This window comes from Bombina bombina, chromosome 3, assembly GCF_027579735.1.
Source record: "Bombina bombina isolate aBomBom1 chromosome 3, aBomBom1.pri, whole genome shotgun sequence".
Classification (NCBI taxonomy): Eukaryota; Metazoa; Chordata; class Amphibia; order Anura; family Bombinatoridae; genus Bombina; species Bombina bombina.
Genome location: NC_069501.1, coordinates 1,153,784,512 through 1,153,812,305, shown reverse-complemented (window position 1 = coordinate 1,153,812,305; position 27,794 = coordinate 1,153,784,512). Strand labels below are relative to the sequence as shown.

The 27,794-nt window shown below is 41.0% G+C and overlaps 1 protein-coding gene across 2 annotated transcripts in view; it reads left to right on the top strand.

Moving 5' to 3' along the window:
* The window catches only part of CUL5 (cullin 5), a 281,093-nt gene that overhangs the window by 43,109 nt on the left and 210,190 nt on the right, over window positions 1-27,794 (top strand). The window contains exon 2 of one of the 2 annotated variants that reach the window (XM_053708551.1): window positions 19,483-19,592. In XM_053708551.1, the coding sequence (XP_053564526.1) occupies window positions 19,483-19,592 (110 nt within the window). Of the gene's footprint in view, window positions 1-19,482; window positions 19,593-27,794 lie in introns of those variants that run through there. The other variant, XM_053708552.1, reaches the window with a different exon arrangement.

The following is a 27,794-nucleotide window of genomic DNA, read 5'->3' as shown; positions in this document are numbered from 1 at the left end:
AGTACATCACTCAAGAGATAGTTGTTCCATGCTTGTATCCTAATCCTTCCTCAAAGAAGGAACGTCTATTACACAATATTGGACGTGGTTTGTGCTTTAAAGTTTTACTTACAAGCTACTACAGTTTTCATCAAACGTTCACCTTGTTTGTTGTCTATTCTGGACAGAGGAGAGGTCAAAAGACTTCAGCAGCCTCTCTGTCTTTTTGGTTAAAAAGCATAATTCATTTAGCTTATGAGACTGCTGGACAGCAGCCTCCTGAAGGGATTACAGCTCATTCTACTAGAGCTGTGGTTTTCACTTGGGCCTTTTTTAAATGTGGCTTCTGTTGAACAGATTTACAAGACGGAGTCTTGGTCTGCGCTTCATACTTTTCAAATTTAACAAATTTGATACCTTGCTTCTTCGGAGGCTATTTTTGGGAGAAAGGGTTTTTTACAGGCAGTGGTAACTTCCGTTTAAGTACCTGCCTTGTCCCTCCCATCATCCGTGTACTTTAGCTTTGGTATTGGTATTCCATAAGTAATGGATGATCCGTGGACTGGATACACTTAACAAGAGAAAACATAATTTATGCTTACCTGATAAATTTATTTCTCTTGTAGTGTATCCAGTCCACGGCCCGCCCTGTCACTTTAAGGCAGGTAATTTTTTCATTTGAACTACAGTCACCACTGCACCCTATGGTTTTTCCTTTCTCTGCATGTTTTCGGTCGAATGACTGAATATGGCAGTTAGGGGAGGAGCTATATAGCAGCTTTGCTGTGGGTGGACTCTTGCAGCTTCCTGTTGGGAAGGAGAATATATTCCATAAGTAATGGATGATCCGTGGACTGGATACACTACAAGAGAAATAAATTTATCAGGTAAGCATAAATTATGTTTTCTCCAACATAGGTGTGTCCGGTCCACGGTGTCATCCTTACTTGTGGGATATTCTCTTCCCCAACAGGAAATGGCAAAGAGCCCAGCAAAGCTGGTCACATGATCCCTCCTAGGCTCCGCCTTCCCCAGTCATTCTCTTTGCCGTTGTACAGGCAACATCTCCACGGAGATGGCTTAGAGTTTTTTAGTGTTTAACTGTAGTTTTTATTATTCAATCAAGAGTTTGTTATTTTAAAATAGTGCTGGTATGTACTATTTACTCTGAAACAGAAAAGAGATGAAGATTTCTGTTTGTAAGAGGAAAATGATTTTAGCAACCGTTACTAAAATCGATGGCTGTTTCCACACAGGACTGTTGAGAGGAATTAACTTCAGTTGGGGGAACAGTGAGCAGACTTTTGCTGCTTGAGGTATGACACATTCTAACAAGACGATGTAATGCTGGAAGCTGTCATTTTCCCTATGGGATCCGGTAAGCCATTTTTATTACAGAAAGAAAAAAAGGGCTTCACAAGGGCTTTTTAAGACTGTAGACAATTTCTGGGCTAAATCGATTTATATATAAACATATTTTATACTCCATAGCCTTGAGGAATTATTTTAATCTTGGGAATTATGTAAAATAACCGGCAGGCACTGTATTGGACACCTTATTCTCTAGGGGCTTTCCCTAATCATAGGCAGAGTCTCATTTTCGCGCCTGTATTGCGCACTTGTTTTTGAGAAGCATGACATGCAGATGCATGTGTGAGGAGCTCTGATACATAGAAAAGACTTTCTGAAGGCGTCATTTGGTATCGTATTCCCCTTTGGGCTTAGTTGGGTCTCAGCAAAGCAGATACCAGGGACTGTAAAGGGGTTAAATATAAAAACGGCTCCGGTTCCGTTATTTTAAGGGTTAAAGCTTCCAAATTTGGTGTGCAATACTTTTAAGGCTTTAAGACATTGTGGTGAAATTTTGGTGAATTTTGAACAATTCCTTCATACTTTTTCGCAATTGCAGTAATAAAGTGTGTTCAGTTTAAAATTTAAAGTGACAGTAACTGTTTTATTTTAAAACGTTTTTTGTACTTTGTTATCAAGTTTATGCCTGTTTAACATGTCTGAACTACCAGATAGACTGTGTTCTGAATGTGGGGAAGCCAAGGTTCCTTCTCATTTAAATAGATGTGATTTATGTGACACAAAATTTAGAGAAAATGATGCCCAAGATGATTCCTCAAGTGAGGGGAGTAAGCATGGTACTGCATCATCCCCTCCTTCGTCTACACCAGTCTTGCCCACTCAGGAGGCCCCTAGTACATCTAGCGCGCCAATACTCCTTACTATGCAACAATTAACGGCTGTAATGGATAATTCTATCAAAAACATTTTAGCCAAAATGCCCACTTATCAGCGAAAGCGCGACTGCTCTGTTTTAGAAAATACTGAAGAGCATGAGGACGCTGATGATATTGGTTCTGAAGGGCCCCTACACCAGTCTGAGGGGGCCAGGGAGGTTTTGTCTGAGGGAGAAATTTCAGATTCAGGGAAAATTTCTCAACAAGCTGAACCTGATGTGATTACATTTAAATTTAAATTGGAACATCTCCGCGCTCTGCTTAAGGAGGTGTTATCCACTCTGGATGATTGTGAGAATTTGGTCATTCCAGAGAAACTATGTAAAATGGACAAGTTCCTAGAGGTCCCGGGGCCCCCCGAAGCTTTTCCTATACCCAAGCGGGTGGCGGACATTGTAAATAAAGAATGGGAAAGGCCCGGTATACCTTTCGTCCCTCCCCCCATATTTAAAAAATTGTTTCCTATGGTCGACCCCAGAAAGGACTTATGGCAGACAGTCCCCAAGGTCGAGGGGGCGGTTTCTACTCTAAACAAACGCACCACTATACCCATAGAAGATAGTTGTGCTTTCAAAGATCCTATGGATAAAAAATTAGAAGGTTTGCTTAAAAAGATGTTTGTTCAGCAAGGTTACCTTCTACAACCAATTTCATGCATTGTTCCTGTCACTACAGCCGCGTGTTTCTGGTTCGATGAGCTAGAAAAGGCGCTCAATAATAATTCTTCTTCTTATGAGGAGATTATGGACAGAATTCATGCTCTCAAATTGGCTAATTCTTTCACCCTAGACGCCACTTTGCAATTGGCTAGGTTAGCGGCGAAAAATTCTGGTTTTGCTATTGTGGCGCGCAGAGCGCTTTGGTTAAAATCTTGGTCAGCGGATGCGTCTTCCAAGAACAAATTGCTTAACATTCCTTTCAAGGGGAAAACGCTGTTTGGCCCTGACTTGAAAGAGATTATCTCTGATATCACTGGGGGCAAGGGCCACGCCCTTCCTCAGGATAGGTCTTTCAAGGCCAAAAATAAACCTAATTTTCGCCCCTTTCGCAGAAACGGACCAGCCCCAAGTGCTACGTCCTCTAAGCAAGAGGGTAATACTTCTCAAGCCAAGCCAGCCTGGAGACCAATGCAAGGCTGGAACAAAGGAAAGCAGGCCAAGAAACCTGCCACTGCTACCAAGACAGCATGAGATGTTGGCCCCCGATCCGGGACCGGATCTGGTGGGGGGCAGACTCTCTCTTCGCTCAGGCTTGGGCAAGAGATGTTCTGGATCCTTGGGCACTAGAAATAGTCTCCCAAGGTTATCTTCTGGATTTCAAGGGGCTTCCCCCAAGGGGGAGGTTCCACAGGTCTCAATTGTCTTCAGACCACATAAAAAAACAGGCATTCTTACATTGTGTAGAAGACCTGTTAAAAATGGGAGTGATTCATCCTGTTCCATTAGGAGAACTAGGGATGGGGTTCTACTCCAATCTGTTCGTAGTTCCCAAAAAAGAGGGAACATTCAGACCAATCTTAGATCTCAAGATCCTAAACAAGTTTCTCAAGGTTCCATCGTTCAAAATGGAAACCATTCGAACAATTCTTCCTTCCATCCAGGAAGGTCAATTCATGACCACGGTGGATTTAAAGGATGCGTATCTACATATTCCTATCCACAAGGAACATCATCGGTTCCTAAGGTTCGCATTCCTGGACAAGCATTACCAATTTGTGGCACTTCCGTTCGGATTAGCCACTGCTCCAAGGATTTTCACAAAGGTACTAGGGTCCCTTCTAGCGGTGCTAAGACCAAGGGGCATTGCAGTAGTACCTTACTTGGACGACATTCTGATTCAAGCGTCGTCCCTTCCTCAAGCAAAGGCTCACACGGACATTGTCCTGGCCTTTCTCAGATCCCACGGGTGGAAAGTGAACGTAGAAAAAAGTTCTCTATCTCCGTCAACAAGGGTTCCCTTCTTGGGAACAATAATAGACTCCTTAGAAATGAGGATTTTTCTGACAGAGGCCAGAAAATCAAAACTTCTAAACTCTTGTCAAATACTTCATTCTGTTCCTCTTCCTTCCATAGCGCAGTGCATGGAAGTAATAGGTTTGATGGTAGCGGCAATGGACATAGTTCCTTTTGCGCGAATTCATCTAAGACCATTACAACTGTGCATGCTCAGTCAGTGGAATGGGGACTATACAGACTTGTCTCCGACGATACAAGTAAATCAGAGGACCAGAGATTCACTCCGTTGGTGGCTGTCCCTGGACAACCTGTCACAGGGGATGAGCTTCCGCAGACCAGAGTGGGTCATTGTCACGACCGACGCCAGTCTGGTGGGCTGGGGCGCGGTCTGGGGACCCCTGAAAGCTCAGGGTCTTTGGTCTCGGGAAGAATCTCTTCTTCCGATAAATATTCTGGAACTGAGAGCGATACTCAATGCTCTCAAGGCTTGGCCTCAGCTAGCAAAGGCCAAGTTCATACGGTTTCAATCAGACAACATGACGACTGTTGCGTACATCAACCATCAGGGGGGAACAAGGAGTTCCCTGGCGATGGAAGAAGTGACCAAAATCATTCAATGTGCGGAGACTCACTCCTGCCACTTGTCTGCAATCCACATCCCAGGAGTGGAAAATTGGGAAGCGGATTTTCTGAGTCGTCAGACATTTCATCCGGGGGAGTGGGAACTCCATCCGGAAATCTTTGCCCAAATTACTCAATTGTGGGGCATTCCAGACATGGATCTGATGGCCTCTCGTCAGAACTTCAAGGTTCCTTGCTACGGGTCCAGATCCAGGGATCCCAAGGCGACTCTAGTAGATGCACTAGTAGCACCTTGGACCTTCAAACTAGCTTATGTATTCCCGCCGTTTCCTCTCATCCCCAGGCTGGTAGCCAGGATCAATCAGGAGAGAGCATCGGTGATCTTGATAGCTCCTGCGTGGCCACGCAGGACTTGGTATGCAGACCTGGTGAATATGTCATCGGCTCCACCATGGAAGCTACCTTTGAGACGAGACCTTCTTGTTCAAGGTCCGTTCGAACATCCGAATCTGGTCTCACTCCAACTGACTGCTTGGAGATTGAACGCTTGATCTTATCAAAGCGAGGGTTCTCAGTATCTGTCATTGATACTCTTGTTCAGGCCAGAAAGCCTGTAACTAGAAAAATTTACCACAAAATATGGAAAAAATATATCTGTTGGTGTGAATCTAAAGGATTCCCTTGGGACAAGGTAAAAATTCCTAAGATTCTATCCTTTCTTCAAGAAGGTTTGGAGAAAGGATTATCTGCTAGTTCCTTGAAGGGACAGATTTCTGCCTTGTCTGTGTTACTTCACAAAAAGCTGGCAGCTGTACCAGATGTTCAAGCCTTTGTTCAGGCTCTGGTTAGAATCAAGCCTGTTTACAAACCTTTGACTCCTCCTTGGAGTCTCAATTTAGTTCTTTCAGTTCTTCAGGGGGTTCCGTTTGAACCCTTACATTCCGTTGATATTAAGTTATTATCTTGGAAAGTTTTGTTTTTGGTTGCAATTTCTTCTGCTAGAAGAGTTTCAGAATTATCTGCTCTGCAGTGTTCTCCTCCTTATCTGGTGTTCCATGCAGATAAGGTGGTTTTACGTACTAAACCTGGTTTTCTTCCGAAAGTTGTTTCTAACAAAAACATTAACCAGGAGATAGTCGTGCCTTCTTTGTGTCCGAATCCAGTTTCAAAGAAGGAACGTTTGTTGCACAATTTGGATGTTGTTCGTGCTCTAAAATTCTATTTAGATGCTACAAAGGATTTTAGACAAACATCTTCCTTGTTTGTTGTTTATTCTGGTAAAAGGAGAGGTCAAAAAGCAACTTCTACCTCTCTCTCTTTTTGGATTAAAAGCATCATCAGATTGGCTTATGAGACTGCCGGACGGCAGCCTCCTGAAAGAATCACAGCTCATTCCACTAGGGCTGTGGCTTCCACATGGGCCTTCAAGAACGAGGCTTCTGTTGATCAGATATGTAAGGCAGCGACTTGGTCTTCACTGCACACTTTTACTAAATTTTACAAGTTTGATACTTTTGTTTCTTCTGAGGCTATTTTTGGGAGAAAGGTTTTGCAAGCCGTGGTGCCTTCCATCTAGGTGACCTGATTTGCTCCCTCCCTTCATCCGTGTCCTAAAGCTTTGGTATTGGTTCCCACAAGTAAGGATGACGCCGTGGACCGGACACACCTATGTTGGAGAAAACAGAATTTATGTTTACCTGATAAATTACTTTCTCCAACGGTGTGTCCGGTCCACGGCCCGCCCTGGTTTTTTAATCAGGTCTGATAATTTATTTTCTTTAACTACAGTCACCACGGTATCATATGGTTTCTCCTATGCAAATATTCCTCCTTTACGTCGGTCGAATGACTGGGGAAGGCGGAGCCTAGGAGGGATCATGTGACCAGCTTTGCTGGGCTCTTTGCCATTTCCTGTTGGGGAAGAGAATATCCCACAAGTAAGGATGACGCCGTGGACCGGACACACCGTTGGAGAAAGTAATTTATCAGGTAAACATAAATTCTGTTTTTTATTTTACTAGGGGGATTAGATTAGGTGTAATTAGTTTAAAATTCTTGTAATTCTTTTATTTTTTTCTGTAATTTAGTTTATTTAATTGTAGGTAGTTTAAGTAATTAATTTAATTATAGTGTAGTGTTAGGTGTAATTGTAACTTAGGTTAGGGTTTATTTTATTTTACAGGTAATTTTGTACTTATTTTAGCTAGGTAGTTATTAAATAGTTAATAACTATTTAATAACTATTCTACCTAGTTAAAATAAATACAAAGTTGCCTGTAAAATAAATATAAATCCTAAGATAGCTACAATGTAACTATTAGTTATATTGTAGCTAGCTTAGGCTTTATTTTATCGGTAAGTATTTAGTTTTAAATAGGATTAATTTATTTAATTATGTTTAGGGTTGCACCAATACCATTTTTTTTAAGACCGAGTATAAGTACCGATACGTTTTTAAAAATACTTGCCGATACCAATTACCAATACTTTTTTAATGTCATGTGACAGTGTCCCAAGCACAATACAGACTAATGATTTAAGATAGCTTCTTTATAATTATGAAGAACTGTAACTCAAAAGATATTATAAAATAATAAAACAATTTTATTTGCTTGTTGTCACAAAGTTCTAAAAACTCGAAGAAATTTCACTGAACACGTTTATAAATAAAAACATTACATTCAAATATATTCATAATAACAACAATAAATAACAAATGTAATATCACAACCAACCAAAAGTGCAATGCAGTAAAAAATATACCAGTGCACTGTTTAAACATGGGGAACAACACTATGGGCTAGCTTACATTTGACTGGTAAGCTTTACCAATGCTCATTGCATGTGCAACTCCATTAAAGTCTGTTGAGTTGGAAATGTGAACAGAGCATTGGTAAAGCTTACATATCAAATGTAATCTAAATCTAGTCCTATTATTGTAAGATGTGTGTTCATAGGATTTAACGTAATTTTTTCTATGAACACTCTTCCTGCAATTATATAAGCTAAGGATGTTCCTCAGAGTACAGTATGTTTGGAGCATAATTGTGCAAGAGAAGAACTAACAGTATAACAGGCAATCTAGCAATTATAATAATTTTTGAAAAGTTAGTAGCAAGTTCTTTTTAAGGAACAGAAGTATCTCTGTATGTTCAGCTATACGTCTGTTTCTGCTATCAGTAATGTTGTTTGATGCTAAGCTGAACAGTCTCATTTTCAGCACTACTGCATGGGTCAGAAAGATCATTTTGGACCATTTTAGCCAGAGCTTGAAATCTCAGTTTATTAACTACCCAGTACTTCAGGGGTTTGTCTGAACGAGGTACAGTGATCTCTCTTACAATAATACAATACAACAGCAATTTGTATTGGAAGAACAGAAGTGAACCATTTTTAGTTGAGTCTCCACTACAGCTTAAAATGAAATGGGAACATGCAGTTTGAAAAAACTCCACAAGATAGAGTATGGGTAGGAAGTGCAGGTTTAAGTATCGGTGCATTTGCATGATTACAAGTACTCATGCAAATACTTAGTATCGGCACCGATACCGATACTAGTATCGGTATTGGTGCAACCCTAATTATGTTAAATTTATTTTGTTTAATTTAAATTATATTTAAGTTGGGGGGGGGTTAGACTTAGGTTTAGGGGTTAATAAATTTAATATAGTAGCGGCGACGTTGGGGTCGGCAGATTAGGGGTTAATAAATGTAGGTAGGTGTCGGCAATGTTAGGGACGGCAGATTAGGGGTTAATAAAATTTTACTACTGTTTGCGAGGCGGGAGTGCTGCGGTTTAGGGGTTAATATATTGTCTGGTCGGCAGATTAGGGGTTAAACATTTTAGTTAAGTGTTTCCGATGTGGGGGGGGGGCTCGGTTTAGGGGTTAATAGGTAGTTTATGGGTGTTAGTGTACTTTTAGCACTTTAGTTAAGTTTTATGTTACGGCGTTAGCCCATAAAACTCCTAACTACGACTTTTAAATGCGGTAGAAGTCTGGACAGGAGAGGGTCTACCGCTCACTTTTTCAGACGATCGTAATACTGGCGTTAGGCAAAAAAAAAAAAGATAGGATACGCAATTGACGTAAGGGGATTTGCGGTATGCTAAAATCGCGGAAAAAAAGTGAGCGGTAGACCCTTTCCTGCCTGACTCGTAATACCAGCTGGCGTTAAAAAGCAGCGTTGGGACCCCTCAACGCTGCTTTTTAAGGCTGTTTTCAATATAGTACAGGGTGAATTGAATTTTCAAATTACTCTTTGTTTGTTTTTTTGCGTTTTCCATACTGTCCCAACTTTTTCGGAATTGAGGTTGTATTTTGCTGAAGCCAATTTGAGAGCGATATTGTAGCAGAGTTAAACTTGTGAACCCTTCCATTTTCTTAGTACTTGAAAACTCCAGTTTTTAGACTTTAATTACAGAAAACGGAGGCAAAACAAATAATGAAATGTGTGTGATCCCACAGGGACATTGCAAACATTGAGTACCAAAAAAAAACCTACAGTTTCTAGGTGGATTGATTATCCAATCTTCTTGACTGTGGCACCATGCTGTAGTGTGTTAAACCGGTAGCCTGCTTAAATTTGCTCCGGTTTGGGCAATAAGGGGTTAATTGTCTTGAAAATTTGTGTACAATCATTTCAAAGCATTAGGATCCTGTGGTGAAAATTTCATAAAAATCGGATGTTTTTGTTGATTTGGTAAAAAAGTGTGTGCTTTTTATTATTTAAAGGCACAGTAACGTTTTTTTCAACAAGTGTTTTTTACTGTATTGTAGTGCTGTCTAAGTCTGTCAAACATGTCTGAGCCTTCAGATAGACCCTGTTCTATGTGTTTAAAAGCCATGGCGGTACCCCCATTGCATTTGTGTTTTAAAGTGTGCTAAAGCATCTAAACATTTTAAAGACCATGCAGTGACACTTAAAATGTAGCCCAAGATGATTCTTTAACGGAAGGTAACGAGGATAGTCCTTCTTCCTCTCCCCATGTGTCAACACCAGTTACACCCGCGCAAGCGATGCCTAGTACCTCTAGCGCATTGGCCCCTATTACCTTACAACAATTAGCAGCAGTAATGGATAATTCCCTTGCAGCATTTTTATGCAAACTGCCAGTTTTTCCAAAAAAGCGTGATAGCTCAGTTTTAAATACCGAAGATGAGCAATCGGAAGCTTTGGATGATTTATCTGCAGTACCCTCACAATACTCTGAAGTGGCAGTGAGGGACGGTCTGTCTGAGGGAGAAATTTCTGACACAGGGAAAGTTTCTCAGCGGGCAGAGTCAGATTCCTTAGCGTTTAAATTTAAGCTGGAACACCTCCGCATCCTGCTTAAGGAGGTTTTAGCTACGCTGGATGATTGTGACCCCATGGTGGTCCCAGAAAAATTGTGTAAAATGGACAGGTTTTTAGAGGTCCCTGTATACACTGAGGCGTTTCCGATCCCAAAGAGGGTGGCGGATATTGTGACTAGGGAGTGGGAGAGACCAGGTGTACCCTTTGCCCCCCCCCCCCCCTATCTTTAAGAAAATGTTCCCCATAAACGACCCCAGGCGGGACACGTGGCAGACGGTCCCTAAGGTAGAGGGAGCTGTTTCAACACTTGCTAAGCGTACAACTATACCAATAGAGGACAGTTGTGCTTTCAAAGATCCTATGAATAAAAAATTGGAAGGTTTGCTGAAGAAAATGTTTGTTCAGCAAGGTTTCAACCAATTGCCTGCATTATTCCGGTAACTACCGCAGCGGCCTTTTGGTTTGAGGCTCTGGAGGAGTCGCTCCAGAGGGAGACTTCATACGACGAGGTCATGGATAGAATTCATGCTCTAAAGCTGGCTAATTCTTTTATCACTGATGCCGCTTTCCAATTGGCTAAGTTAGCGGCGAAAAATTCAGGTTTTGCCATTATGGCGCGAAGAGTGCTTTGGCTCAAATCGTGGTCGGCCGACGTGTCATCCAAAACAAAACTATTAAATATTCCTTTCAAGGGGAAGACCCTATTCGGCCCAGAGCTGAAAGAAATTATTTCGGATATCACTGGGGGAAAGGGCCATGCCCTTCCACAAGATAGACCGTTTAAGGCCAAAAACAAGGCTAATTTTCGCTCCTTTCGCAACTTCAGGAGCGGACCTGCTGCAACCTCTGCTGCCGCAAAGCAAGATAACGCTTCACAGCCCAAAGCAACCTGAAAACCCTTGCAGGGCTGGAATAAGGGTAAAAGGCCAAGAAGCCTGCGCCTGCTACCAAGACAGTATGAAGGGGTAGCCCCCGATCCGGGACCAGATCTAGTAGAAGGCAGACTCTCTCTCTTTGCTCAGGCTTGGGCAAGAGATGTTCCAGATCCCTGGGCATTAGAAATTTTTGCTCAGGGGTATCTTCTAGAATTAAAGGACTCTCCCCCAAGGGGAAGGTTCCACATTTCTCGTTTGTCTTCAGACCAGACAAAGAAACAGGCGTTCTTACGCTGTGTAGAAGATCTTCTAAAGATGGGAGTGATACACCCAGTTCCAGTTGCAGAACAATGACTGGGCTTTTACTCAAACCTGTTCGTAGTTCCCAAAAAGGAGGGAACTTTCAGGCCAATCCTGGAACTCAAAATTCTAAACAAATTCCTCAGAGTTCCATCTTTCAAAATGGAAACCATTTGGACGATCTTGCCGATGATCCAGGAAGGTCAATATATGACTACCGTGGATCTAAAGGATGTGTACCTACATATTCCTATCCACAAAGATCATCATCATCATCATCATCAGTTCCTAAGGTTCGCCTTTCTGGACAAACATTACCAGTTTGTGGCCCTTCCTTTCGGGTTAGACACCGCTCCAAGAATTTTCGCAAAGGTGCTAGGGTCCTTTCTAGCGGTACTAAGACCACGGGGCATTGCAGTAGCACCTTACCTAGACGAAATCTTAATACAGGCGTCGTCTTTTCACAAAGCCAAGGCTCATACGGACATTGTTCTGGCTTTTCTAAGGTCTCACGGGTGGAAGGTGAACGTAGAAAAAAGTTCTCTGTCCCCGCTCACAAGGGTTCCCTTCCTGGGAACGCTAATAGACTCGGTAGAAATGAAAATCTTTCTGACAGAGGTCAGGAAGTCAAAACTGTTGAATACTTGCCGAGTTCTTCATTCCATTCCTCGGCCTTCCATGGCTCAGTGCATGGAGGTAATTGGTTTGATGGTCGCGGCAATGGACGCGGTCCCTTTCCCCCGAATTCATCTAAGACCACTGCAACTGTGCATGCTCAAACAGTGGAATGGGGATTATGCAGATTTATCTCCTCAAATACAAATGGACCAGAACACCAGAGGCTCTCTTCTCTGGTGGTTGTCTCAGGATCACCTGTCTCAGGGAATGAGCTTCCGCAGACCGGAGTGGATCATTGTCACGACCGACGCCAGTCTGTTAGGCTGGGGTGCGGTCTGGGACTCCCTGAAAGCTCAGGGTCTATGGTCTCGGGAAGAATCCCTTCTCCCGATAAACATTTTGGAACTGAGAGCGATATTCAATACGCTCCAGGCATGGCCTCAACTAGCGGAGGCCAAATTCATCAGATTTCAGTCGGACAACATCACGACTGTAGCGTACATCAATCATCAGGGAGGAACAAAGAGTTCCCTAGTGATGAAGGAAGTAACCAAGATCATCAAATGGGCGGAGGATCACTCCTGCCATCTATCTGCAATTCACATCCCAGGGGTAGACAACTGGGAGGCGGATTTTCTAAGTAGTCAGACTTTCCATCCGGGGGAGTGGGAACTCCACCCGGAGGTTTTTGCTCAGCTGCCCAGCTACGGGGCATTCCAGAGTTGGATCTGATGGCGTCCCGTCAGAACACCAAACTTCCCCTTTACGGATCCAGGTCCAGGGATCCCAAGGCGGCATTGATAGATGCTTTAGTAGCGCCTTGGTCATTCAGTCTAGCTTATGTCTTTCCACCGTTGCCTCTTCTCCCTCGGCTAGTAGCCAGAATCAAACAGGAGAAGGCTTCGGTAATTCTGATAGCGCCTGCGTGGCCACGCAGGACTTGGTATGCAGACCTAGTGGACATGTCATCGGTCCCACCATGGACACTGCCATTGAGGCAGGATCTTCTAATTCAAGGTCCTTTCAAGCATCAAAATCTAGTTTCTCTGCAACTGACTGCTTGGAGATTGAACACTTAATTCTAGCTAAGCGTGTGTTCTCTGAATCAGTTATAGATACTCTGATGCAGGCCAGAAAGCCTGTCACCAGGAAAATTTACCATAAGATATGGCGGAAATATCTTTGTTGGTGTGAATCCAAGGGTTACTCGTGGAGTAAGGTTAGGATTCCAAGGATATTGTCTTTTCTCCAAGAAGGATTGGAGAAAGGTTTGTCAGCTAGTTCCTTAAAGGGACAGATATCTGCTCTGTCTATCCTGTTACACAAGCGTCTGGCAGCCGTACCAGACGTTCAGGTGTTTGCACAGGCCCTAGTTAGAATCAAGCCTGTTTACAAACCTGTGGCTCCTCCATGGAGTCTAAATTTAGTTCTTTCAGTTCTTCAAGGGGTTCCGTTTGAACCTTTGCATTCCATAGATATTAAGTTATTATCTTGGAAAGTTTTGTTTTTGGTAGCTATTTCTTCTGCTCGAAGAGTTTCTGAATTGTCTGCTTTGCAGTGTAATTCACCCTATCTTGTGTTCCATGCAGATGAGGTTGTTTTGCGTACCAAACCTGGTTTCCTTCCAAAAGTGGTTTCTAATAAGAATATTAACCAGGAAATCATTGTTCCTTCTCTGTGTCCTAATCCAGTTTCTAAGAAGGAACGACTGTTACACAATCTTGATGTGGTTCGTGCTTTAAAATTTTATTTAAATGCAACTAAGGATTTCAGACAAACATCATCCTTGTTTGTTGTCTATTCTGGTAAGAGGAGAGGTCAGAAAGCGACTGCTACCTCTCTTTCATTCTCGTTGAAAAGCATCATCCGATTGGCTTATGAGACTGCTGGACAGCAGCCTCCTAAACGAATTACAGCTCATTCCACTATAGCTGTGGCTTCCACATGGGCTTTCAAGAATGAGGCTTCTGTTGAACAGATTTGTAGGGCAGCGACTTGGTCTTCACTGCATACATTTGCCAAATTTTACAAATTCAATACTTTTGCTTCTTCGGAGGCTATTTTTGGGAGAGAGGTTTTGCAAGCAGTGGTGCCTTCTGTTTAGGTTGCCTGACTTGTTCCCTCCCTTCATCCGTGTCCTAAAGCTTTGGTATTGGTATCCCGCAAGTAAGGATGAATCAGTGGACTGGATACACCATGTAAGAGAAAACAGAATTTATGCTTACCTGATAAATTACTTTCTCTTATGGTGTATCCAGTCCACGGCCCGCCCTGGCAATTAAGTCAGGTTCAAATTTAATTTTTTGTAAAACTACAGTCACCACTGCACCCTATGGTTTCTCCTTTTTTCCTAACCGTCGGTCGAATGACTGGGGGGCGGAGCCTGAGGGGAGCTATATGGACAGCTTTGCTGTGTGCTCTCTTTGCCACTTCCTGTAGGGATTGAGAATATCCCACAAGTAAGGATGAATCCGTGGACTGGATGCACCGTAAGAGAAAGTAATTTATCAGGTAAGCATAAATTCTGTTTTTTCCAGGGACAGCTTCTAGTAGTTATCTAAAGCAGACGTCCCTTCTGAATACCTATATAAAGGACAATAAATGTGATGTGTGTTCCTTGGTGAATTCTGTTAGGTTGAGACAAATTAAATGGAAATGTAATGATACTTACCGAAATTTCCATGTCTTGGTTTGTGTCCAAGTAGTGCTCACTAAGCTTCCTTACTGATTTTTAAGAAATATTTTATTATCATATAGGTAAAGAGCCTAATTTTACCTAAGGGTACGGCTCAAGCTCTTTTCGGCCTACTGTTTACAAGAACATTCGCCTTTTGTTGCGTGAGCCAAGACCTGGAAATGGGTTAATTTTACTTTTTTCTTTTTTTTAAATGTTAATATGGAAGTTAGAATATGGAATATTATTAAGGGGACATCTAATGCAAAAATGACATGCTTTTATTGAAAGTTTTGTATTAGTGAGCTTAGAAAAAACTGTTTAAACCTTGCGAAGAGATTTTAAACACATAGCCAAACTGCAAGCATTGCAGCTCCTGAGCAGAACATGTCCTGGCGAAGCAGAAGTCATACAACCTTGACATTAAAGGGATAGAAAAGTCAAAATTTAAACTTGCAGGATTCAGATCGGGCATGTAAATTTAAGACACTTTTAAATTCACTTCTGTTTTCAAATGTGCTTTTTTGTCTTGGATTCCCTTGTTAAAAAAGAATATGCACATATCCTGCACTAGTGGGAACTAGCTGGTGATTCGTGCCTGCACACATTTGTTTCTTGTGATTGGCTAACTAGATGTGTTCAGCTAGCTGCCAGTAGTCCAATGCTGTTCCTTCAGCAAAGAATAACAAGATAATAAATCAAATTTGATAATAGAAGTAAATTGGAAAGTTTATTTAAAATTGTATGTTCTAGCTGAATCATGAAATAAAACTTTGTGGTTTTCCTGTGCCTTTAAAGAGCTAGGTTGTGCTCTATAGCTGCAAGGTTTGCAGCTGGGTTGCATGATTTTACCTATGTGTAACCCCTTTATGGAGATTAAGCACACAGTAATCTCAACTCACTAATTCAAAAATCAAATGCTCTAACAAATTTAAAACATGGCATATTTACATTAGCATGTCCCTTTTAAAGTGCTAAGTTATGGCTCCTTGACTCACAGGATTTATCAAGCCCTACATAAATCTGACTGGACATCTTGTCAGAAACCATACAAATGCTAATATTTGCCAAACACTGACTCTCTGTAGAGTAAAAGATACATTTGAAATGGCTCTTTAATGCATATTAAAATATGTTGAACATGTACTGCTTCCTAAATGATGATGATGACACTAATGAAATAGAAATTTGCAGGACAATCCGTTCCAATCAGTGAGGGAAACCTTCAGGGTTTGAGATACTCTGATCTCTAAACCTAACAATGTTTTGACTATTTTTAATCTCTCTCTCCACTGCTAAATCCAGGTTTTCTACCCTGATGCCTATACCCCGGAATCTAACAATATTCATAGAATGATGCACTGTTATTCAATTTTAATAAACTGTAAAGTTAAAGTGAAGGTCAAGTTCGGCTAACTCTCTCTCACGGTTCTATACCTTATCAAAAAATAGCACAACCTTCATTCATCATTTTTTTACCAATCATACTCAATTTCGTTTTTATTTACCTTTTACAAATCTGGATTTTACTTTTCTATCCTCTGCCCGCCATTCAATCGAATTGATTGACAGGCTAGTCCTATTCAATCCACCAATCGCTCCCCCCCCCCCCTGGGGGAATGAAGGCCCTTCTGAAAACGTCACTCCATCGTTATGCGCATGCGTTTAATAGACGATATCGCTCTTATTTTATCATGCTCGTTCATGAGACACGCATGCGTAGTTAGATTTCTTCCGATAGAGGAGGTGATGAAAGTGAAAATGCAGCCAATTTCGAAATATTGCATAGTACTCAATGAATGTATCCTTACATTCAATGAATACTATGTTTCAGTAACGCTCCAGAGTTTGACGCATGCACGGTTTCATTTAATTCACGCATGCGCAGATTAGCGGTAGTATCGTGAACCCGCTTGGGACGACGTAAAGAGCGGGTGGGACAGCGAGATTCGTCACAACTAAAAAAACAAGGAAGTGGTGCATGGGAAGAGTTCCGGTAGCAAAGGTACTACTTTTATATATAATTTATATTAAAAAATTACTCTGTAAACTAAACAAAAAACAAAAAACAAAAAAAAAAGCGACTACAGTGCTAGAATATAACTCCAATTCATTGCGGTGGTCGAATCCTAGAAAATTGACGTTCACTTTAAGCTATTCACTGAGGTTAAATAGTTGAGTAGCACTGTGTTTGATAATTGTTACCTATAAATTATTAAATCGCTGTTCTTGAAATCTTCCCTCCTATGTGAAGAAATGGGAAGACAGATTGCAGGTGAATTGGTCTGATAAGGACTGGGTATAGTTTTCACAAATACGAATGTCCTCTTCTTCAGTAAGTTTATCTGAGCTGAATCTCAAGTTACTGTTGGTATTTAACCCCAGCAAGGTTAGCTGTGATATTTTTCTCATCACGTCCAACTTGTGGTCTTATGCTTTGATACAGAACTTTTGGATAAAAGTAGTAAAAGGAGAAAGTGATACACTTTTCACTGCCATTAAATTCGGCAATATTTCTGTTTAATAAATACCCCAAACTAAATTGTACACTTGGTTCCACATAATTAACAATTGTGCTAAGTGATTGATGCCGCAATTGAGAAAGAGACAAGAAGTTACTACCTTGGCAAATTGGACATTGGGGGTCACAGATATATTAACTTATGAAAAATATTGATGTTTCCTAAGGGAAGAAAATGGTAGATTATTATTCCATAAATTTTTTATATGGGACAAATACTTACAACCCCATAAACACTTTTAATCTTGTGCATTCAGTTCATTTATAGACTCAAGTAATTACTTTTAACCCCCAAGGCAGAACATACAGTGATGTGAGATGTCATCGCAGAAAATGCAGCATGTCTGCAGAAAGAACAGGACACATGCAGGAACGGTTAGCGCTTGAACTTTGTAGTGCTGCTCCACATTAAACAGTTCTCTTCAAACAGAGCTGTGCTCTGGCTGCACTGTATACATTTTCCTTAACACAGTGCATCCAGGGCAAAGTGCTGTTTGAAGTGAACAGTCAAATATGCAGTAGCGCTGCAAAGCAGCAGCGCATTGCTTGTTAATGGGATCCAGTGATTTTTTTCAAATCCGCCCCTTAGCCTTTCCCAGTCTGCAAAGCTGTTTATTCTGAATGTAAGCGCAATGCATCTTTTTATTACTACATTTCTATGTTAGACCAAGAGACAAGGAAAAAGATTTATTAAAGAGACATTTTTAAATGTATTTTTTTTTTGTATGCAGCTAATTTGCAATGCAATTTTCAACTACTGCACTATATTATAAAAAATTTAAAATTGCTTTATTCTTCAGTTAACCAACGCAATTAAACTGGTGCCTTAGAGTAGCTGTCTAATTTAAAATTGAATTTTATTTAAAAATGACCTGCAGAAAAATTTTCACTAAAAAAATTTCATCGCAGAAAGTAAAGAAAAGTTCTGCCTCTGGGCTTTTAACTCATGAAAGGAAATGAATGTAAGTAAATGTATGCTATTTATCATTAAATATGTAACATACTCTATATTAGTCTCTTCCTTATGTTGTAAACGCCTTTAAAGGACCATTAAACTTTTCTAAATGTAGTTTTTATTTTTTATTTACTTCTTTAAAGTTATGCTTGAATATTAATTAAAACTGTTTTTTTTAAATGTTTATTTCAAAATTTCTTCAGATTTCACCATATTTTTTTTACCGGTCTTATTATGTAAACTCCTCCCCTTCAAATATTCCCTTCACTCTCATTTATTATTCCACCTATCACATATTTTTCTTTTGCATATCTAATTAGTCTGCGCGTCCCTGAGCACATGTGCAATTAAACAGTGTTAGTATGCGCATATACAAGTCACCATATTCAAATTTTAAATGTATACTACAAACAATACAACTCACAGCACCTTCTTGTCCTAATGCGAGTCACACGGCTAAATTGCACTGTGCATTATTCCTTACGTCTCTTCAGCGTGAGAATAAACTACATCACCCATAATCCTGTCTGCTGGATTCTATGACTGACCAAATTGCTACATGAATTTAGTCAGCGGCCTGCATAGCGGCAAAACTGCTTCTATCTAATCTTCAATTACGGAACTACAAGTGCGCAAATCCGCTTCAAGTAAGTGACGTGTAATCACAGTTCTTCACTTACAGTACAAGTGCGCAACTGCGAGTCGCGCGTAGCCGCAGTCCTATCCGGATAGTGTGAACCGATAGGACTGCTTGCAAAGCAAAAAAGGGGTTTGGAAAAAAAAAAAAATTTACAGACAAATTAAAACAAAAGTATAAAAAAAAAAATAACATGCATTTAAAAAAATAAAGTTTATAACACAATTAAATAAAAAAGATAAGCAAATTTAAAAGTTTACTGGTCCTTTAAGTACTCACATGTTGAAAGATTACGGTAATGTGTTAGTAACATTGAAATGTGGAGTTTGTGAAATAGTTTTTGTTATTGTTATGGAGTTGATACGCTGAAGTCAGTAATGATATGTAATGTTATGTACGACTTAAAGGGACACAAGTCAAAATTAAACTTTCATGCATGCAATTTTAAACAACTTTGCACATTTTGTTAATGGAAATAAAATTTGAGTCTTTTTTTATATTTATACTTTTTGAGTCACCAGCTCCTACTGAGCATGTGCAAGAATTCACAGAATATACGTATATGCATTTGTGATTGGCTGATGGCTGTCACATGATGCAGTGGGAGTGGAAAAAGACATAACTTTGAAATTGTCAGAAAAAAAAATCTACTTCTCATTTGAAATTCAGATTTAGTTCTATTGGCTTGTCTTGTTATCATTCATTTGTTGATTATGCAAATCTACTGTATTTACTTTTTCCTTTGAATAAAGTCTAATTAAAAAAAAAACAACTAATCTAATACTTTATTGGTTGTGTTTCATGCTTTGCTTTATGTTAATTGTTTTATATTGTGTTTTTAACAGAATAAAGGTTCCCTTCAATTTGAGGACAAATGGGACATCATGAGGCCTATAGTTTTGAAGCTCTTGCGGCAAGAGAGTGTAACGAAGCAGCAGTGGTTTGACCTGTTTTCGTAAGTAGCCACTTCAAACAGGCATAAGTTGTCTGTGGTTGAATACTGTAATATTGTCTGTTTTGGAGATTAAAAGATTTTATATGTTTATGATATAGAATTTTGATTGCTCAGTCATTTTGCATACTGGAAAAGTACAAGTGGTTGTAGCTGCCTTTTTCTAGTTGACAGTGCAGAATTTTATACTCTCCTTAATTTTTTCATACGAATGAAGCTTTAATATCATAAACTTGCTTGTCTTTCTTTACTATAGGGTTCTCATCATTATTCAGGCTGTTTTTTTCCCCTTTGCTTTAATAATTAAAGATTAAAATGAATGTAAACTTGAGCGTACTCGTTCAAGTCATAGGATAGAATTTAAAAAATAAGTGAGACTTTCATTCATCAAATGGGTAATTAATCCTGATCATCTGAGATTTTTACATTTTTAATAAGCGTTGTTCCTCCGCCCGCTATAGTCCTCAGTTTATTGACAGATGACTAATCTGCAGTCCACTAATCATTGTTCCCCCCCCCCCCGGGCCGTGACGTTTAAGCAAAGGGGCTGAACGCCCCATGAGGAAACTATTAGTGGACTATGGCGGGCACAGGAACAGCGGTTATCGAACTGGCATTAAAATGTAAAAATATATTGAGTGTTGCAGCATTTTCTATGTATTTTTGAATTTATATGTATATATTAGGGTTCAACAAACCCAGGTGCCAGGGAGCCATTGGCACCTTAAAAATGTAGTCCCTGGTGCACTTATGGTGCACAAGACATCCATGGGTGCTCCCTAGTGGTGCCATCAGCAAAACCTAAAATTTTAGCTTGGTGCAGCATGATCCTCTAGGCCACTGGATTTCTAACCTGTCTTCAGGCCTCCACAACAGTCCAGGTTTTCTGGATCACCTTGGATGAGAGCAGGTAAAATAATTATGTTTACTATTCAGCTGATTATTTCACCTGTGCTCCACTTCAGATATACTCAAAATGTGGCCTGTTAGGGAGGCTTGATGACAGGTTTGAAAGCCAGCACTCTAGGCCTAACATCTATGAAAGACGGAACTTTTATTGTGTTATTATATAATGTGATTGTGTGTAATATAAATATACAGTACTGTGCAAAAGTCTTAGGCCACCATTAGATTTGTTGTTTTAGCAATGGTATAATGACCATGTATAATGTATTTTTCAGTCTCTATTAGAACACAAACAGAAAATACAGGATATTTGTATGCAGTATTTAAAAAACAGAAAACAATCAGAAAAAACAGCTTCTATAGACTAAAGTGGCAAGTATTTAGTCTGACCTCCTCTTACACTTGAGCAGTAGCCGGAACCTAAATAGAATGGAACCCTACTTAAAGGGACACTCAAGTCAAAATTAAACTTCATGATTCAGATACAGCATGCAATTTTAAACAACTTTCCAATTTACTTCCATTAACAAAATGTGCACAGTCTTTTTATATTTACACTTTTTGAGTCACCAACTCACAGACTATACGTATATGCATTTGTGATTGGCTGATGGCTGTCACATGATACAGGGGGAGTGGAAATAGACATAACTTTGCAAATTATTTAACAAAAATCTACTACTCATTTGAAGTTCAGACTAAGTGCAATTGCATTGCCTTCTTATAATGCATTTGTTAATTATGCAAATCTACAATGTTGACTGGTCCTTCAATGTCATTTCTAACACCTGTATTTGTCCTACTGTTTCATGTCAAAATGGCTGCTGTTAATAAGGTCTATTACACCAGGTTTGTGCAAGACATGCTTGAGCATTACATACACGTGGTATGAGTTTAATTAATTGGAAGCTTGCTACTAAGACCAACTTTCAATCACATCATTCCATCCAAAATGCCAAAGATCACATAATTTGACAGACATGAAATCATATTTTTTCGCTCAGCAAGGCCACTCTCAAAGGGAAACCAGCAAACAAACTGGATACTCAAGATGTGGTATTCAAGCTGTTACAAAGAAATTTGAAGAATCAGGAGAGGGCAAGTACATAACAAGGAATGGAAGGCAAAGAAAACTTTCAAAATCTAATGAGAAGTTTCTCAGAGTTTCTTCTTTGTGAGACCAGAAGAAGTCCAGCAAGGACCTGGCTCAGCATCTGGTAGCTTCATCAGGATGCCAAGTTCACCCTTCTAAAGTCCGAAGAAGCTTGATCAGGAATGGTCTTTGTGGAAGGGTAGCAGCCAAGAAACCACTTTTTCGGAAGCGGAACAGGGTGAATAGGCTATGATATGCTAAAACTCACAAAGATTGGAATGAAGATTAGTGGAAAAAGAGTATTATGGAGTGACAAATCAACAATATCTGAAAAGAATATTTGGAGAGAGATGGAAGAAAGAGTGCTAGCGGCCTTCAGTGAAACATGGGGGAGGGTCTTTCCCTGGTATGGGGCTGCATCTCTAACAGTGGTGTTGGAGATTTTGTCCAAATTAATAGGATCATGAATGCTGAAAAGTACAGACAGGTTTTAATTCAACATGCCATTCCTTCTGGAAAGCTCTGATTGGGAATGGTTTTAGGTTTCTGCATGATAACGATCCCAAGCACACAGCTAATGCAATGAAATAATATTTAGAGGAAAAAAATAGCTGATCAAACACTGACCGCCATGGAGTGGCCTCCACAGAGTCCAGTTCTGAATTTCTTCTGTTAAGTGTGATCAGTCCACGGGTCATCATTACTTCTGGGATATTACTCCTCCCCAACAGGAAGTGCAAGAGGATTCACCCAGCAGAGCTGCATATAGCTCCTCCCCTCTACGTCACTCCCAGTCATTCTCTTGCACCCAACGACTAGATAGGATGTGTGAGAGGACTATGGTGATTATACTTAGTTTTATATCTTCAATCAAAAGTTTGTTATTTTAAAATAGCACCGGAGTGTGTTATTATCTCTCTGGCAGAGTTTGAAGAAGAATCTACCAGAGTTTTTGTTATGATTTTAGCCGGAGTAGTTAAGATCATATTGCTGTTTCTCGGCCATCTGAGGAGAGGTAAACTTCAGATCAGGGGACAGCGGGCAGATGAATCTGCATAGAGGTATGTAGCAGTTTTTATTTTCTGACAATGGAATTGATGAGAAAATCCTGCCATACCGATATAATGTCATGTATGTATACTTTACACTTCAGTATTCTGGGGAATGGTACTTCACTAGAATTACACTGTAAGAAACACATAAAGCTGTTTAATAACTAGAGATTATGTTTAACGTTTTTGCTGGAATGTAAAATCGTTTTCATTTGCTGAGGTACTGAGTGAATAAATGTTTGGGCACTATTTTTCCACTTGGCAGTTGCTTAATCTGTTTTCTGACAGTTTCTGTTCTCCCTCACTGCTGTGTGTGAGGGGGAGGGGCCGTTTTTTGGCGCTTTTACTACGCATCAAATATTTCAGTCAGCAACTCATTGTATTCCCTGCATGATCCGGTTCATCTCTACAGAGCTCAGGGGTCTTCAAAACTTATTTTGAGGGAGGTAATTTCTCTCAGCAGAGCTGTGAGAATTATAGTTTGACTGAGATAAAAAACGTTTATTCTGTAATTTGTTTCCTGCTTTCAGAATTTGTTATCTTTGCTAATGGGATTAAACCTTTGCTAAAGTTGTGTTGTTTACAAGGATTGAGGCTATAACTGTTTCAATTTATTAATTTTCAACTGTCATAGATCTTCTGTGCTTCTTAAAGGCACAGTACGTTTTAATATTATTCTAATTGAATTGTATTTCCAAGTTGCAAGTTTATTTGCTAGTGTGTTAAACATGTCTGATTCAGAGGATGATACCTGTGTCATTTGTTGCAATGCCAAAGTGGAGCCCAATAGAAATTTATGTACTAACTGTATTGATGCTACTTTAAATAAAAGTCAATCTGTACAAATTGAACAAATTTCACCAAACAACGAGGGGAGAGTTATGCCGACTAACTCGCCTCACGTGTCAGTACCTACATCTCCCGCTCAGAGGGAGGTGCGTGATATTGTAGCGCCGAGTACATCTGGGCGGCCATTACAAATCACATTACAGGATATGGCTACTGTTATGACTGAGGTTTTGGCTAAATTACCAGAACTAAGAGGTAAGCGTGATCACTCTGGGGTGAGAACAGAGTGCGCTGATAATATTAGGGCCACGTCAGACACTGCGTCACAGGTGGCAGAACATGAGGACGGAGAACTTCATTCTGTGGGTGACGGTTCTGATCCAAACAGACTGGATTCAGATATTTCAAATTTTAAATTTAAACTGGAAAACCTCCGTGTATTACTAGGGGAGGTGTTAGCGGCTCTGAATGATTGTAACACAGTTGCAATACCAGAGAAAATGTGTAGGTTGGATAAATATTTTGCGGTACCGACGAGTACTGAGGTTTTTCCTATACCTAAGAGACTTACTGAAATTGTTACTAAGGAGTGGGATAGACCCGGTGTGCCGTTCTCACCCCCTCCGATATTTAGAAAAATGTTTCCAATAGACGCCACCACAAGGGACTTATGGCAAACGGTCCCTAAGGTGGAGGGAGCAGTTTCTACCTTAGCTAAGCGTACCACTATCCCGGTGGAGGATAGCTGTGCTTTTTCAGATCCAATGGATAAAAAGTTAGAGGGTTACCTTAAGAAAATGTTTGTTCAACAAGGTTTTATATTGCAACCCCTTGCATGCATTGCACCGATCACGGCTGCAGCGGCATTCTGGATTGAGTCTCTGGAAGAGAACATTGGTTCAGCTACTCTGGACGACATTACGGACAGGCTTAGAGTCCTTAAACTAGCTAATTCATTCATTTCGGAGGCCGTAGTACATCTTACTAAACTTACGGCGAAGAATTCAGGATTCGCCATTCAGGCACGCAGGGCGCTGTGGCTAAAATCCTGGTCAGCTGATGTTACTTCTAAGTCTAAATTGCTTAATATACCTTTCAAAGGGCAGACCTTATTCGGGCCCGGGTTGAAAGAGATTATCGCTGACATTACAGGAGGTAAAGGCCATGCCCTGCCTCAGGACAAAGCCAAAGCCAAGACTAGACAGTCTAATTTTCGTTCCTTTCGTAATTTCAAAGCAGGAGCAGCATCAACTTCCTCTGCACCAAAACAGGAAGGAGCTGTTGCTCGCTACAGACAAGGCTGGAAACCTAACCAGTCCTGGAACAAGGGCAAGCAGACTAGGAAACCTGCTGCTGCCCCTAAAACAGCATGAATTGAGGGCCCCCGATCCGGGATCGGATCTAGTGGGGGGCAGACTTTCTCTCTTCGCCCAGGCTTGGGCAAGAGATGTTCAGGATCCCTGGGCGCTAGAGATAATATCTCAGGGATACCTTCTGGACTTCAAATACTCTCCTCCAAGAGAGAGATTTCATCTGTCAAGATTGTCAACAATCCAGACAAAGAAAGAGGCGTTTCTACGCTGCGTACAAGAGCTCTTGTTAATGGGAGTAATCCATCCAGTTCCACGATCGGAACAGGGACAGGGGTTTTACTCAAATCTGTTTGTGGTTCCCAAAAAAGAGGGAACTTTCAGACCAATCCTGGACTTAAAGATCCTAAACAAATTCCTAAGAGTTCCATCGTTCAAGATGGAGACTATTCGGACAATTTTACCTATGATCCAAGAGGGTCAGTACATGACCACTGTAGATTTAAAAGATGCTTACCTTCACATACCGATTCACAAAGATCATTATCGGTACCTAAGGTTTGCCTTCCTAGACAGGCATTACCAGTTTGTGGCTCTTCCATTCGGATTGGCTACAGCTCCAAGAATCTTCACAAAGGTTCTGGGTGCTCTTCTGGCGGTACTAAGACCGCGGGGAATCTCGGTAGCTCCATACCTAGACGACATTCTGATACAAGCTTCAAGCTTTCAAACTGCCAAGTCTCATACAGAGTTAGTGCTGGCATTTCTAAGGTCACATGGATGGAAGGTGAACGAAAAGAAAAGTTCACTCGTTCCACTCACAAGAGTTCCCTTCCTGGGGACTCTTATAGATTCTGTAGAAATGAAGATTTACCTGACAGAGGACAGGCTAACAAGACTTCAAAGTGCTTGCCGCACCCTTCATTCCATTCAACACCCGTCAGTGGCTCAATGCATGGAGGTAATCGGCTTAATGGTAGCAGCAATGGACATAGTACCCTTTGCACGCTTACACCTCAGACCACTGCAACTGTGCATGCTAAGTCAGTGGAATGGGGATTACTCAGACTTATCCCCTTCTCTGAATCTGGATCAAGAGACCAGAAATTCTCTTCTATGGTGGCTTTCTCGGCCACATCTGTCCAGGGGGATGCCATTCAGCAGACCAGACTGGACAATTGTAACAACAGACGCCAGCCTTCTAGGTTGGGGTGCCGTCTGGAATTCTCTGAAGGCTCAGGGACAATGGAGTCAGGAGGAGAGTCTCCTGCCAATAAACATTCTGGAATTGAGAGCAGTTCTCAATGCCCTCCTGGCTTGGCCCCAGTTGACAACTCGGGGGTTCATCAGGTTTCAGTCGGACAACATCACGACTGTGGCTTACATCAACCATCAGGGAGGGACAAGAAGCTCCCTAGCTATGATGGAAGTATCAAAGATAATTCGCTGGGCAGAGTCTCACTCTTGCCACCTGTCAGCAATCCACATCCCGGGAGTGGAGAACTGGGAGGCGGATTTCTTAAGTCGTCAGACTTTTCATCCGGGGGAGTGGGAACTTCATCCGGAGGTCTTTGCCCAAATACTTCGACGTTGGGGCAAACCAGAGATAGATCTCATGGCGTCTCGACAGAACGCCAAGCTTCCTCGTTACGGGTCCAGATCCAGGGATCCAGGAGCAGTCCTGATAGATGCTCTGACAGCACCTTGGGACTTCAGGATGGCTTACGTGTTTCCACCCTTCCCGTTGCTTCCTCGATTGATTGCCAGAATCAAACAAGAGAGAGCATCAGTGATTCTAATAGCACCTGCGTGGCCACGCAGGACTTGGTATGCAGACCTGGTGGACATGTCATCCTGTCCACCTTGGTCTCTACCTCTGAAACAGGACCTTCTGATACAGGGTCCCTTCAAACATCAAAATCTAACTTCTCTGAAGCTGACTGCTTGGAAATTGAACGCTTGATTTTATCAAGACGTGGGTTTTCTGAGTCAGTTATTGATACCTTAATACAGGCTAGGAAACCTGTTACCAGAAAGATTTACCATAAGATATGGCGTAAATACCTATTTTGGTGTGAATCCAAAGGTTACTCTTGGAGTAAGGTTAGGATTCCTAGGATATTGTCTTTTCTACAAGAAGGTTTAGAAAAGGGTTTATCTGCTAGTTCATTAAAGGGACAGATCTCAGCTCTGTCCATTCTGTTACACAAACGTCTGTCAGAAGTTCCTGACGTCCAGGCTTTTTGTCAGGATTAAGCCTGTGTTTAAAACTGTTGCTCCACCATGGAGTTTAAACCTTGTTCTTAATGTTTTACAGGGCGTTCCGTTTGAACCCCTTCATTCCATTGATATAAAGTTGTTATCTTGGAAAGTTCTATTTTTAATGGCTATTTCCTCGGCTCGAAGAGTCTCTGAATTATCAGCCTTACATTGTGATTCTCCTTATTTGATTTTTCATTCGGATAAGGTAGTCCTGCGTACTAAACCTGGGTTCTTACCTAAGGTAGTTACTAACAGGAATATCAATCAAGAGATTGTTGTTCCTTCTTTATGCCCAAATCCTTCTTCAAAGAAGGAACGTCTACTGCACAACCTGGATGTAGTCCGTGCTCTAAAATTTTACTTGCAGGCAACTAAGGAATTTCGACAAACGTCTTCTCTGTTTGTCATTTACTCTGGGCAGAGGAGAGGTCAAAAAGCTTCCGCTACCTCTCTTTCTTTTTGGCTTCGTAGCATAATTCGTTTAGCTTATGAGACTGCTGGACAGCAGCCTCCTGAAAGAATTACAGCTCATTCTACTAGAGCTGTGGCTTCCACTTGGGCCTTCAAGAATGAGGCCTCTGTTGAACAGATTTGCAAGGCTGCAACTTGGTCTTCGCTTCATACTTTTTCCAAATTTTACAAATTTGACACTTTTGCTTCATCGGAGGCTATTTTTGGGAGAAAGGTTCTTCAGGCAGTGGTTCCTTCTGTATAAAGAGCCTGCCTATCCCTCCCGTCATCCGTGTACTTTTGCTTTGGTATTGGTATCCCAGAAGTAATGATGACCCGTGGA